Source organism: Amaranthus tricolor, chromosome 14 (genome assembly GCF_026212465.1).
Source record: "Amaranthus tricolor cultivar Red isolate AtriRed21 chromosome 14, ASM2621246v1, whole genome shotgun sequence".
Classification (NCBI taxonomy): domain Eukaryota; kingdom Viridiplantae; phylum Streptophyta; class Magnoliopsida; order Caryophyllales; family Amaranthaceae; genus Amaranthus; species Amaranthus tricolor.
Window position 1 is genome coordinate 11100905 of NC_080060.1, and position 16034 is coordinate 11116938.

The following is a 16034-nucleotide window of genomic DNA, read 5'->3' on the forward strand; positions in this document are numbered from 1 at the left end:
ATAAATAATAAAATAAAATCATTTAACCCTAAAAATATGTATATTCTAATTCTAAAACTTAAAAACATATGTACAACAACAAACCACATTTTTAACAAAATACACATAAATCAAAATAATTAACAAATTAATAACATAACTTTGAAAAATATCAAACTCATTATACAAAATATAAATAATAATGTCAAATTCCCAAAACCCTAAAAATAGGAAAAATAATAAAAATTAGCATCACTAGAAATTACCTTGTGTAAAATGTAGATGAAGAACAATCACAATGTCACCTACAATGAAATAAGAAAAACAAAATTACTACCATAACCATTTTTTCCAAACATAAGTAAAAATAAACATAAAAAAACACCGTTAATTCGTGAAAATTACCTTGAAGAGAGAAGATTCGTGGGTATATGAAGAAAAATTCGTGGGTTTTGAAAGCTTAAATAAGAAATTCATGGGTTTATGAAGAACAGAGTATATGAGGAAGCAAATTCGTGGCCTTCAAATGTCGTGCTTATGTCGTGAGTTGATGAGCAAATGAAGAAGAGAGCAAATGAAGAAAGCTTATGTTGTGCATTTATGAGGAAGAAGAAGCAGGAAGAAGCAGCAGGAAGAAGCAAATGTCATAACAGTAGAGTTTAAGCAAAATGACAAAGAACATAGTAGAGTCGTAACAGTCGTGGGGTTTGGAGAACTTGAACAGATTGAAGACAAGAACACAATAGAGTCGTGGGTTTTTGAAGAACTTGAACAGATTTTCGTGGGTTTTTGAAGAAATTTTTAAAGAACTTGAAGAACAAGAGAGTCGTGGGTTTAAGGAGAATACAACAGTATATGAGGGTTTGACCAAAATGAATGTTTTTCTTGTAATAAACATCTTAAAGGTTAGAGGAGCAAAGTTTCTTAGCTTTGTGAGATTCAGATGGCTTTGCCCTTGATATGTTGGCAGGTAGACATCTACCTTTAAGTAGTTTTTCATTTTGAGGTTCAAGTAACACCGTTAGTCATTACAAGAAAATAAATGCTTGCATTGATTAGCACATTTAGATGGAATGATAGTGGAGAGTGATATTGCTTGCATTGAGCAACTTAGGATGGATCGTCGAACGTTTAATATCTTCATTTCATTGGTTCGTGAAGTTGGAGGGTTAAGAGATACTAAGAACATGGTAGTGGAAAAAATGCTTGCTATATTTTTGCATCTACTTGTATTTGAGGAGAAGAATAGGGAAATAAAATATGATTTTCAATGGCCAGGAGAAACTATAAGCAGACATTTTAATAATGTGTTAAAAGCTGTGTTAATACTTTCGAGTTTGCTCCTCAAGAAACCTGAACTGATTCCCGAGAATAGCACAGATGAAAGATGGAAATGGTTCAAGGTAACCTTGTATTTTTTTATTATTGTAACACCCCGTAATTTATCGGGTTTAAAAAGAAAATATAATAAAATAGAATAAATAAGTATTATTAAATTATATTATTTACATAGATAATTATAAGAAATAAAGTAAGTTAAATTTTAACGGTCACGCGTTTTATCACGTATGTTGTTATCGCGTAGCGTTTCTTTTCTATTTTAACAAAAAAATAGACAATTACTTAATTAATTAATTAATTAATTAATTAAATAAAAATTAGGGGAAGGGAAAGGGGTGGCCAGTTGTCTTGGAGTAGGGAAGGAGTCTTGTAACTCCTCTCATAAGTGTGTATTATGGTACATTAAGTTCATTCTTTTAATTGCCTATTAATCCTATAAGCATCATTTGAATTCCTCATAATTCTAAACTTTCAAGTGAACTAAAAAATTCAGAAAATTCTTCCCTTTTGCTCTCTTGTTACAGCACACCTCAACGAAAAAAAAATTTGTTGTTCCATCCAATCTTTTGATCAAAGGGGTAAGTTTAGTTGAATTGTTAATAATAGATTTTATATACAAGATTTCTAAGATGAATTATATTTTATGTATGATGATATCTTATGACTTTTAGGAGGATTGAGTATTTTTTTTATATATGTAATTTTTTCTAATAATCCTTTAATAAGCTTTAATTTGTTAAAAGGATTAAGTTATGTTTCTTTTTAAAAAATAAAAAAATAAAAAAATAAAAAATAAAACTTTTCTTGATTTATATCCTTTAACAAAGTTTAAATTTGTTATAAGAATTAAGTTTATATTGATATTTAAATAAATTTCTTTTATGATTTACATTTCTCTAACAAAATTTCAATTTGTTGGAAAAAATATAAAAAGTATGGATCAAGTAATGTAGTCATCCAAGAATTTATAAATCCTTTAGCAAAATTTGATTTGCTTGAAGGATTGTGTTTATATATATGTCTTGATTTAAAAGGGTGATTTGGTTTTATGATTCTCTACAAAATTTTAATTTGTTAAGAGAATTAAGTATTTAATTTAATTATCATAATTTATGAAATTTTAAGTTTCTTGAAGGATCTTGTGGATGGGCATGCTTCTTTTTATTTGATGGCTTTTATGCTTTGTTGATGGGGTTTTGTGTATTAATATATGTGTGAAAATATCAAGTGGTTGAGTGATAGAAAAATTGGTCTTTTTTGTTTTATCTTAGTAGTTGTGAATTTGGTCTTGTTAGATTTATTTTGGTTATGAGATTAAAAGAGTTAATAATTTGAATAATGTATATATATAAAATAATAATAATAATAAAATAATAGGTTTTTTTCGGGCAGCAGCAGTTTCTGCCTCGGTATTGGCGCCGATCCGGAAACGTTAGTCGTGTTCCGTTGTTGTTTATGTACCCGATGCGTTAAAAACTCGTTAAACGCTTAAAATAATTAAAAATAGTAATTGGATGTTAGAAATTATGAAATTTGGTACCCAAGGTAATTGACGCGTTCCGGACGCAGTGGAGAAGTCGGATTGTCCATTTGAATTTTCTAAACTGTCCGAATTGACCATTTAAGTTTCTAGTTAAAATATAAAGTTTGGAACTATTGGGAATTGGATGAAAACATTTAGAATTATCAAGTCTTAGTAATATCTTAGTAGTATGGAGTGGATTAAATGTGTAAAGACGTTCTAATACGTGATCGTTTTGTGTGTGTGTTATTTAGGACCTCAATTCATAAGAGGGAGAAATTTCTGTCATGCTTAAATATCGTTTGGTTGCAACGCTTAAAGGTACACGCTTAGACCATACTGTTTATTTATGCAAGTAGTGTTGATTTATTTCTAATCGAGGCATTGTAAATTACATAAGGATTAGACATCTCAAATAATTTGAAAGAAGTTACTTGGAAGTTGAGGATTTATGTGTTTGTTACCCAAAGGGGTTAACGTTTTGGTTTGTATTATGTTACCCAAAGGGGTTAACGTTTTGGTTTGGATTATTACAATTATTGTTCCCATGGCAGTTTTGGATCATTACGGTCACCATGGGGGTATGCATACTTTACCTCTGACGACCCGCACAGGACGGGCAACGTCTTAGGTCGGTGGTTGCCTTGGGATTAGCTCTCCCAAGCGTATTCCTCCAAAAAGGATTTTGATTTATACTTGAATGACCCGAACAGGACTGGCTACGTTACAAGTTGGAATTATCTAATAATGAATGTATGAGCCTATGCATGCTAGGATAAACACATTGCTTTTTTCAACCTGTTTGACATTTGTATGAAGTCTCTAACGTGTATTAGATTGTTATTTGGAACCTGCTACGTGTTGTCGCACAACGACTAGTACGTTAATTACAGGTGGGGACTGGAGTGAGGGCTCGACATAGAACTCGTAATCATCAAGACTATGATTCCTTTTTGTAATAAGATTATGAGTAGATATAACTCTGAATTATGTCACAAGAGATTGTGTTGATTTCTTTTCGCTTTCGTAAATCTTCTTTAGTTGATCTAGAGGTCAGTAGGCTCTCGAGTTGTACTTAAGAACTTCCGCTGACTTATTTTTTTTCACGCTGGTACTGTTTTCTGTTTTAATTATATTTCTTTATCGACGGAACGTTGACGATCCTAGAGGAGACTTTTCTCTAGAGTCCGAAGAGTGGACCGGAATTCGTAATTTCACATGAATTTTCGAGTCACTTCAACCGGGCCGTTACATTAACAGATAGAAAACACATATCGATTTTTAACTTTTATTAATCACACCCCTTTTTGTAGAATTGTGTAGGTGCTATTGATGGGACTTTGATGGATGTAAATATGTTTGCGATAGATAAATCACATCATAGGTCAAGAAAAAATACCATCTCAACAAATGTTTTAAGAGCTTGTGCACCGGATATGCAATTTATATATGTTTTGGAGGGTTGGGAAGTTCAGTTGCCGATGGAAGAGTACTTCGAAGTGCTTTAAATAGAAATAATGGATTAAAAGTGGCTAGAGGTCAGAAATCAATTTCTTATGTGTAAAGTTTTTTTAAGGGAGCAACAATGACCAATAATCTAGCCTAACTCATTGGATTTTCACTTTTTCACCTAGATAATTATTATCTAGGGGATGCAGGATATAAACATTGTGATGGATTTCTTATACCTTATAGAAGAAAATTTATCATGAATGGAGAAGGGGGTTGGAGCAACCATGCTCTAAGGAAGAGTTGTTCAATATGAGGCATGCTTCAGCTAGAAATGTGATTGAACGAGCTTTTGGTCTGATGAAAGTACGGTGGGAAGTTCTTGCCAAAGGCACCAAGTACCCTCTCAGCACTCAAATAAATATAATATTGGCTTTTGTGTATATTCATAACCTTATTCGCCAACAAATGAGCGTTGATCCAATGGAAGCTATTTTAGATGCATATATGGAAGAAGAAGGAGATAATGATGAAATTGAAGATGATGAAGACTACATTCAAAATTGTGACGCATCTGAAGAATGGACTAATTTTAGAAACACATTAGCTCAAGATATGTATGATGTATTCTTGGCCAGGAGACATTAGTAATGGATAGTTTCTTATTTTAGTTGGTTTTTCAATTTTTAGTCTTTTAGGACAACTAGAATATGATTCATAAGTCTATAAAATCATTATGACAGAGGATTTCATAAAACACTATTTTCTTAAATAAGAGATAGTTTTGCTGGTAATAAAATCGATAATTGATTTACAAAATACATATTAATTCTCCAACAAGGCCCAAATTAATCAAGTCATTATAATACCTCATTTAAGGTTGTCCCATCAGATTATAATTGGTTATCCGAATTTATAACGATGTTACAATTATATTCGACAATTTAGATATTTACCGTCATTTAAATAGTGTCTTAAATCCGTAAAATTTATAAACCATATAAGTTAAACCTATTTTAACTATGAGACAATAGATTATTAATATAATTATAAATTTTTGATATAGGTCTATTTTTACCCAAATTTAATTAACAATATTACACCTTTTAATAAATAAACATTTTCTATTAATTTGATAAATTATTAATAATTAATAATTAGCTTAATAAAATTATACCAAAGTTTTAAAAGTCATATAACATGTTTATTAGGCCATTTAAACTTATATAAGTCATGTATGATATTTAATTATTTTGTATAGACATTTTATCGATAAATAGAATAAAATAGGTTTAAAACTATTTGAGTCCGAATAAAATATTATAAAAATTATATGATGTTCCAGAAGCTATTTTGAGGTATAAAATTTTAAATAACCATTAAAACATCTGGGGCATTTTTAATAATTAATATCGTTATTTTACCGATGAACTGAATAAAATTTATTTAAGTCCATATATGGTCACGAAAATCCATATTAATTTTGGAACATGTATCTACTGTTTATATAAGTGTCTCATAAAAGTTTCATGTCCAAAAACGTCATTTAGTATTAATTTTATATTTTACCGTTTTCAAACTTACCAATTATTAATAACCGAGTAAAAATTATTAAGGTTCTTAAATGCCAACGAAACCTTCCCAAACTTTTACCAATTTTACCTACTATCCATATGAGTAAGTGATAAAAATTTCAAGTCCATATGTCTTTATTTTGTAATTATTTTATATTTTACTATTTTACAATTTATCGTTAAACAATTTAACGATTATTCAAAAATCATGGAAAAATTCCTAACTAAATATATTCTAGCCAAATCTTGTTGGAGACATTATAATATGTTTTTATTAATTATTTTTGATGATGAAGAGTTTATCTAATACCATGTTTTATATAATAAGAGTATTTAACACCTTAAAATCCATTAAAATATCAATTTAACGAATAATTTCAACAAAAAGTATTCAAGAGATTTTCTTAACATATAGCTAGAAATTTCTTTTAAAATGAATTCCAAATATTTTCAAAGTTCATATAATCATTTCCACCACAATAACTTTCACAAAGTAGTGTTAAACATGCATTTAAACATACAACAATTTATTAAATCAACATGCATGATGCCTACAATAATAATACATGTAATAAATTATTCCATACTCAAATTTATCATTTTGACATCATTTTTCAAGATTTAAGAACTTCTCTTTGGGAATTTTATTTTTTTAAAAACAAGTTTATACACAAACTTTTCCAACTAGTTCTTAAATTCTTTAAAAATCACCCCATGTGACATACCTCGGCTCCAAGCCTATATAATTATTCCGTAAGCTCCCACGTAAGCTCCTAAGCGTTCTTAGAAGTGGTTCTAACTTCGGGTCTTTGCCCTTCAAGTCTCAATTCCAACTCTTCAACTAAACATATTGCATTCATCCAAAAATCAATAATAATTTTGGATTTCTAACATGCACTTAACTTTTCCTAGTTAGAGTTGTAAGACTAATACTTGTGATGATTTTAACATATTCGGAGTATACTTATTATGTTGAGCAACATACTTAGTTAAGTCCCATAATTTTACTTGAATCCTTTAAGTAACAAAATTTATATGTTTGTGGAAATATATCTTCTTACTTTCTATTATGGCCGATTTTTATAGATTTATAAGTGATGATTTTCTTAGTTTAGAGATAAAATACTCATTTTATAATGATCTTAGTTTATAGAAAGATTCATGTAAAAAAACAATGTTTTACATGCACAAGTTTTAACAAAAACTAGTGGAATAAAGAAATGAACATAACTTACTCTATACTTGGTGGATTTCTTTAAGTTTGGTGTATGTGGAAAGCTCTTAAGATGAAGATTATTTTTATGGGAGATTTTAGTTTATCAACATAAATTTTCAGAAGTTTTAGATGGGTTTTTGAAGAAGATTTGATGCGAAAAGAAGGTGTTTTTGCTAGGAATTGTAAGATTGAACTTCTATTGTGCTTATGGATGAATTTAGGAGTAAAATGAAGAGTGAAAGAAGGTTGATGGAGCTGAAAATCTAAACAGAAAATATGTCTTGATTTATCATGTTTGCATGCTTGTTATGATGGTGTTTTTGGGTAAGAACAAAAGGGGCTTTGGGTAGAGAGTTTGGTGGAGTGTGTAAGTGGGTTTTGGGGCTAAAAGAGGGGTAGTATGGCAGTTAGGGGCTGCTGTTTTGGGGCTGATTGGAGGTGAGTTTTATCCTCAATTTGGATAGTGTAAGAAAGGTTTATTTAAGATAGTTTAAGGTTTAGGTAAAAATTATTGTTTATGTAACAAGTTATGTAACTTGTACTTCATGTTTAAAAATCACTTGTATGTGTATGAAATATTTAATTTATACTCAACATGGGTAAATAATTTTTTCGGCTAAGTATTATAATTATCCTGAAATGTTATGGGTAGTTGCTTAACTTTAAGTTTTACCTCCAAAGTTTACGTTACTTGTTACACTTCATAACTACGTTACGAGTTGACAAGTTTCTAATCATCATAGAATTTTTTCAAATTACTACCATCACTAATTAAAATTTAATTAGTAATGAACAAACATATCAAAAAAAATTAGGCGCTAAAAACGGCTAATGAAATCTCATTAATAATACGACTGTTTCAGGTTATCAGACATATATTGAAAAGAAAATGAATGAGTGATTTCCTTATTTTGGATTGAAGGTTTTAAGAGTTTTAAGAGACAAATGGGATTCTTGAAATTCAGAAGCAAGTTAGTGGTTTTGGTTGGGATGATGCTACAAAAATGGTAACTGGTGAGAAGGAAGTCTTTATGGGATGGGCTCAGGTATTTTCTTTTATTTAATTTGTTAACAGTAGCTATTAATCATTGTTTTTGCTATTAGTTTTGTTTCTTTCATTTGATTGATATATAATTGTAAGATATGCTCCAGGGAAAAGATGGAGTTGCTGTTCTATTTTGTAAACCGTTCCCTCTTTATTACAAGCTTTGTGAGATTTACGCCAAAGATCGTGCCAGTGGAAGTATGGTAAAGGGGCCTGGAGACGATGAAGAAGGTGATAAGAATGAGGCTGAAAAGAATGATGATGCTATTAGCTCAACTCGAGCGATTGGGCAATCAAGTGGATGAGGAGATCGTAAGAGAAGAAGGAAAATTGAAAATGAAGAGCCTAGTGGGCTGGCCACTGCATTGACAGCTTTGATTGATGTTGAAAAGGAGTCTACTTCAATCATGATGGATATGAAGAAATCATTTTTACGAGATGTGGAGATAGGTGAGAAGAGAACTAACCTTTTTGGAGTATTGAGTAATTTGCAAGAACTGACACCAATAGAAGTTGTCGAAGCTACCACAATTATTGGATTAGATGATAAAAAGGTAGAGATATTCTACAGTGTGCCGAATGAGTCCAAAGTTATGTTTGTCAAATCTTTGCTAAAATGATAGTATTGATAGATTTTAAAAATATTATGCCGTAAAATGGCTGAACTTTAGGTTATACTTTTGGTGTTGGTGAAAATGTAGGTGTGTTTTAAAAAAGTATGAACTTGGTAGTCACTAGAGGAATGGACTTTTTATCGTAATTTTTATGCCTAAACACTAGCTAATTTTCTCGGTAGAAGAGTACTACTATGGCTACTTAATTGAAACTTGTTTGTAATTGTCAAGTATTTGCAGTGTAAAGAATGCATGAAGAAAATATTATTATTTGTAATTGCAAGTCGATGCAATTGTCCTAAAAAAATAATGAAGAAAAAAAGGTAATGTTTGTAATTATTCACAAAAATATTATTATTAAAAAAAGAATCATTAGATACAATAATGTTTTTAGATACAAATATACAATAATGAAACTAAAGAGTCATTACCATTTTTTATTACCAACAACCAAATGCAATCAATGGAATATTATCTTCCATTACCAATCTTTAGTCATGCACACCAAACAAAAGAATCTTCATTACCAATTCTCATATTCATTCCTTCATTACTATTGCCATTACAACATTTCATTCCCATTACTTCATTACCATCAACCAAATGGGCCGTAAGTGTTTTTAACTCTATTATTTGCCAAGCAAATCTAAAAAAAATACTATTAAAATTAAGATAGGAAAAATATAAACACGTACAGACACTAAAAAAAAGATGAATATAAACTTATGAAAGATAGAAAGTAATGACATTATAATATTAATTTATTAGTTTTTTAAAAATAATTGTTTACATTAGGATTGGGTCCCTTAACTAAGTTACAGATGTATTACTCCAACCATTGAGTTATAATAATTTTTATTATATATTTGCACTGTTTAAACTATATATCATATATCAATAACTAGGGCCAAAGCTACACCCTCAAAAAAAAATACAAACAAATTTTAGTAATGTAGATTTTGATCCCACGAAGCATCGTTTGGGATAGCCTTAAGAATAGAGGTATTTCACGAAGGTACATTAAGGTAATACAGGACATATATGACAAAGTGTCGACTAACATACATACACTGGTGGGTATGATAGAGTCTTTGTAGAAATTGATAGAGATGGTGAACGACAACAAGAGGGGGGTGAATTGTTGTTTTAATAAGCTTAATTATTTTTGCCTTGTTTTTGCGGAATTAGATTGCGGAATTAAAACTTAAACTTAATGCGAAAAAGTGAAAGGAGACAACACAATTTTACGTGAAAACCTTATAGGCCTAAATAGAAGGAAAAATCACGACCCCTCGGAATTTCAAAACTCTCCAATATGTTTTAGGCAATTAGTTACAATTAAATAAAACAGATACATATAACTAGGCCAACTTCTCTTTCTCTTTCTCTCGATTCACTCGAAGCTTCTCCAATTCTCTAGCTTTACTCGAAGCTCTCTAATTCTCTAGCTTCACTCGAAGCTCTCTAATTCTCCCCTAGACTTACCCAAGTCAAGTAACAACAATGTTTTCAAAAACGCTTTACAAGGATAAATTTCTAAAGATAAAATTAAAGAGTTGTACAAGAAAATATTTCAAATTAATTGGCAATTTTTGGAATAAAAATATTTCTTGTTAATTTTTAATCTCTCACGTATGGATTCTCCAAGTCTCATACATTTTTCGATTAAAAACCAAGTTTCCTTTATATAGGAGTTTAAATAGCTAGTAAAAAGGAACAACTACCTATTACATCCTTTTCGTAAGATTAAGGAGAATTAAGTGGATCTTGAATCTCAAGAGGAAAAACCCACGGTTATTTACCTTATTCTTATGACAAAGAAGAAATAAGTGGAAGCTTGATTTTCAAGTAAAAAGCCACGGTTTAATTTTTTTTAAGAATAGGCAAAGTAGTTTTGCACTTAATTAGATCCAAAACACAAGCCTATTTATGTGGAGAAAAATAAGGAGAGATTTTCTCCATTCTTAAAAAGTGTATGGTTATTTTAAGGTGGTTTAAAAATATTTTGTCAATTAGCTTATTAAATAAATAATGCAACAAATTAATTTTAACTAATACATCAACTAAAAAATCAGAAAATACATTTAACAGAATTTTCCAACTAACGTAAATTCTCCAGACTCCAGTATTGGGAACAGAGCATTGTCTCTATGTACAAGTATCGTCAGATCATCAAACTTGGGAACAGTAGACCTCCTGTCTACATTTGACATCCTAAGCGATTTTCCTAGCTTATCTAACTTCCTTAGATACATTTTACATGTACAACGTTCATAGACTAAGTCTTAGGCATTATCAACGATCTTTATCAAGACCGAATATCGACCTGCATACAATCTCTAAAATACATTTGTTTATATTAAGTGTAGTCATCATCAAAACCTAAGAGAGCCAACAGTCTTTCCCAATTCAAGTGGGACTACATTAGGGATCAACACTAAGTTCTTTCATTTTTACAGTCAATATAGAGTACATCTCTAAATCCATCTGGAAAACCGTACCATGGTGCACACTTTTCGCTGACGATATAGTTTTGGTTGCAGAAACCAAGGAGGAGGCTAATAGTAAGTTGGAAGAGTGGAGGGAAGCCTTGGAGGGTAAGGGGTTGCGCATAAGCCGTACAAAGACAAAATACTTGCGATGCAATTTCAGTGGGACAAAATCGATAGGGGAGCTAGAGGTTACCATAGGGGGAGAAGTTGTTGCATGTACGGTCCAAGTTCAAATATTTGGGATCGGTGATTCAGAGTAATGGGGAGATTGATGGAGACGTTACTAATTGTATACAAGTGGGTTGGCTTATGTGGCGAGAAAAAACCGGGGTGCTTTGTGATAAAAAGTTCCCGAGGAGATTAAAAGGTAAATTTTATTGCGTTGCAATTAGGCTGACGTTGTTGTATAGGACAAAATGTTGGCCCGTAAAGAAGGTTTTCGAACAGAGGATGGAAGTAATAGAAATGCGTATGCTGAGGTAGATATGTGGTAATACTATGATGGATATGATAAGAAACCAAGAGTTCAGGGAGAAGTTAGGGGTTGCACCTCTCTCCGCAAAGATGCGGAAGAACAGGTTGAGATGATTTGGGCATGTGCAGAGAAAGACACATGACGCCCCAGTAAGAAGGATCGAATGCATCATAGTGAAGGGCAAGAGAAGTCAAGGAAGACCTAAGAGAACGTGGGAGGAACAGATTAAAAGTGACATGCATGAACTTCACCTCTCCAAGGACCTGACCAGGGATAAGGGCAGTTGTCGGCGCCTTATCCACGTCTTAGATTACTAAACCCGTCCCTTTTACCCATCGTTTGTTATTGTTCATTGCCTTTAATTATTTCTCTTTACCTCCTTTACTTTTATCTTTATTTTCAGTTATTGTACATATTCTATGTATTCTATTTGTAAGTTTCAGGTTTATCTCTCTTTGAAGACCTTTCTCGAGCCGAGGGACTATGTGACCGCACTCTCCTCTATGGGTTTGAGCTGTCGTCGTTCTTCTCTTCCCAGATCCTGACCATAGTTTTCAATGAACGGGACACACTGAGTATGATGATGATGATGTTGATTTTGATCCCAAAACCTTCATGTTCTAAGTATACACATCTCTTACCATTAAGCTACATCTTAATTGTCTAAACAAATTCATGATTTTAATACTTAACTTAAATAACATGTTACTATTATCTAATAAAAGCAATATTTAATTTTTCCAAAGAAACTCTCCTTCTACTATTCCATTAACATTCTGTTTACACATGTAAGTTATTTAGAAATTTTTTTTAGTTAAAGTCTTTTCCTTTTATCTCTAAATATTTAACATTGCTGTAATGTAATGGTTTATTTCATAAAAGATTGAATTTCGTAAAATCAAAATTATTGTGAATTATTGTTCAAATTAAATTGGCGGAAACAATTAAGGGATTTTGGAAAAATTAAATTAGACTTTATACTATAGTTTTATGGGTTTTAATTATTTTTGTAAAGGATTAGTTTGTATTCCTAATATATGTTTTAAATGGGGTCAAAGATCTAAAATTCTTTGGTTTCGGATTATAATAGTCTATTGTAAAATGACTCATTATTTTATGAGTACTTCTTATTTATGTGAAGTAGCACATGATATTTGCTACCAGTGGTCAATTGAAAACAATCTCTTTATAAGTTTTATCACTATTAAGGGTATGATTGCCCAAATCTAGGACTTCAAACCCGACCCTAGGAGAGAGCCACTTAATGGTATTGGAGTAATGGAATGTTGTACTCTTGTAGTCTTATACCAATTTATGAACCACATAGTCATTCAAATTCTCGCGCCAAAGGAAAATGATATTTTTTCTCTATGAATAAGAATTTCACTCCAAGTCATACAACGTTTTATCTTACGCTATGTAGCTATCTAATGTATGTGTATTTAGAATTTACTTTAGACATGCTAAAAATATATTTAAGTAAGTTGTGCAATTTATCTTTCAAATTATAGGTCTGCCACTGTGACTACTTCCTCTACCACCTTGCATAGTTCCTACCAGAACTCCGGAGATGGTGTAGTGAATGCCTTAGAAACGAACAAACTCCGATGGTGTAGTGCTTTTTTAGTTTTATTGAGAAATCAATTATTATTATTAATTTCATTTACTCATATCTTTGACTCTTTTTAATAATTATTTATCTTATTTACACTTTAATAACCTAGATAAATACTCCTTTTTTCTCATCAATCTTGTCGCAACTCTCAAGTAGAAATTGAACGTAAATTAAGAAAAATAGTAAAAATGTTAAAAAAAAAACACAATTTTTTAGAATGTGGAAAAAATTTTAAACTAAATGCAATGATAATAAAAGCTAAATTTGTGGATAAAAATAAAAACACAAATTATTTAATGAGACGGTTTCATGGTGAAATTATATCTATTGGTTAACCATGTACATTTAGTATGTTAAAGTGATCACATATAACTTCAAAATGATCAATTACAGAAATTAGCTAATTATATAAATCCTTTCATGAAAATACGGTCTCATACAACACGAGCTGAAATAAAAACATACTCGCCTATTCTACCCATTAGTCCCAGTTATTTTTTGTCACTATTCATTGATTACTCTTAATTTGTATTTTATTCTTAATCTATAAGTTCAAACATAGTCATGTGACATCTTGTTTGATCCGTCTTAATACAAGAATTATTAATATAAACCTTTTATAATTTTTAATTAAGAACAATTAGTTAGAGATATTAAGGGTTAAAATATTGTCTCGACAAGTGTGAAAAACTAAATAAGACTAATGGGTTGAAAAGAACCTAGTATGAGTTATAACAAAAATAAAAATATAACTATTGTTTTGGGATGAGCTAAGTTCTTAGAATATCCCAAAATATATTTGATGACTTGTTTAATATTTTCTTATTAAGGATATTTGATGGAAAAAAATAATTAAGATTATATCACATGTCAATAAATTTAAGGGTTTTATTAATATATATAATATATAAGAATATAAAATAGATAATATAGATTGACATACAAATTTTGTTTAAGAATGTTTGGTTTTGTTTTTGTTTTGAGTTTACCATCCAATTTAATTTTTTCTTATTGAATAGAACTTACTTTCCTCTAAAAGTTAAATTAAAAAAGTTAATTTAATTTTCATCATCAAACCATAAAAAATATTTCCTCTTATTTTCTTTACATGTACCATTTGAATTGGGCACGTATTTTAAGAGTTGTGAGGGGATCACTTAAATGGTTGTAATTAGGGTATTTTAATAGATTGAATTAATCACTAATATTTTTCTCCTTTTATTAAAGTTGTTTTTTCTTCAATTCATATAATCCACATTTAACCCCAGAAAATTGAAATTCGCAAATTTTCAACACGAAATTATTCAAGTGAGATCCACACACCTCATGAAAATACGAAACTCTCTTGAAAAGGCTTAATGCACGAAAATAAAGCAAACAAGCACAATAAACAATCAAAATTCATAGTTAAAAATAGAGAAGAGGTTGCTAAAATTTTAGGGCAAAATTAGGAATTTTGTTCACCCAACTTAATTCCTCAACCATATACTTCAAAGGATTTGGAGGATCCACGTAATCACTTTCTTCAGATGAAGAAAACCAAGAATGACACAAACTTGTTGACTCCATAATCGTACAAACCCAAATCAGATCGAAGAAGAGAGAGAAGATGAAGAACTTCATCCTTAATGATGAAGATGAACGACACTCAGAAGGAAGATGAAAAACTTGAAAAGTTAGGGTTTTACTAGGCTAGTGAAGTAATAAGGGGGTAGATTTAAAAGGGAGGGAATAGTAAAAGGGTTAATTAGAGTCAGTGAATTAATTAGATTACATTAATTAGGTAAGTGAGGGTATTTTCGTAATAACACATGAAAAATAAGGATAATTTAGTAAAAAAAAAAAACCAATACCAAAAAAGAAAATGAGACAACTAAGGTGAATTTACCCTATAAGAAAATGGGACAAGTAAAGAGAATAAGGAGTAAATAAGAGTACTATTATAGCTTTAAGGGAAAAGTGTCAAAAGGTACCTAATAAGTTTTTTTTTTTTTTTCCAAAAAGTACCTAATAAAAAAAGTTTTGTCAAAGAATACCTAACAAAATTTTTTCTTTTCCAAAGAGTACCAATTAACGTTTTTCTTCAGTTAACCGTCAAATGTAACGGTTGATTGGTCAAAATCGAAAATTCTTCTTCCTCATCTTCAATTTCTTTTCCAATTTAATTTCTTCACTGTCTTCTTCCTCTACTTTTTACTCAAAATCGAAGTTAAATTGAAGAAGAATTTTCAATTTTTACAAGTCAACCGTTATATTTAATGGTCAACTGAAGAAAAACGTTACTTGGTACTCTTTGGAAAAGAAAAAATTTTGTTAGGTATTTTTTGGCAAAACTTTTTTTGTTAGGTACTTTTTAGAAAAAAAAAATTTTATTAAGTAATTTTTAACACTTTTCCCTTGTTTTAACTAAAATTAATATTTTTGTGATTTGTTAAGATTGCTTAGTTGATAAAAGGTGAAACGAAACAGACAAAAGTAGAGGGAGTTGAACGGCTCCTAATGTGTTGGAAAATTTGATGGATCTTCCCAACTTTCTTGATTATAGCCACGTACTTTTGAGTTTTTGTCTTTTCTTCATGTTGGTGGCCTACCCTAATGTAATGTGGTGGGATATATTTGTCGTCTAAAAGATACTCGTACTCCTCGATTATATCCGAAATGTTCATTAAATTTTTAATTTTTTGTAGTGGCAAACAAATATTTTTCTAAATC

At 30.4% G+C, this 16034-nt stretch overlaps 1 protein-coding gene across 1 annotated transcript; it reads left to right on the forward strand.

Moving 5' to 3' along the window:
• Nucleotides 1–1052: 1052 nt before the first annotated feature.
• On the forward strand, nt 1053–4939 carry LOC130799293 (uncharacterized). Its single transcript, XM_057662393.1, has 3 exons — nt 1053–1382; nt 4156–4341; nt 4538–4939. Exons 1-3 carry the CDS (start codon nt 1053–1055, stop codon nt 4937–4939), a joined length of 918 nt encoding a protein of 305 aa, XP_057518376.1.
• Nucleotides 4940–16034: the final 11095 nt, after the last annotated feature.

Coding starts and splice junctions, on each gene's coding strand:
- LOC130799293 (XM_057662393.1), top strand. CDS start 1,053: ATGATAGTGGAGAGTGATATTGCTTGCATTGAGCAACTTAGGATGGAT. Junction 1,383..4,155: donor AAAGATGGAAATGGTTCAAG/GTAACCTTGTAT, acceptor CCCTTTTTGTAG/AATTGTGTAGGTGCTATTGA. Junction 4,342..4,537: donor CGATGGAAGAGTACTTCGAA/GTGCTTTAAATA, acceptor TATACCTTATAG/AAGAAAATTTATCATGAATG.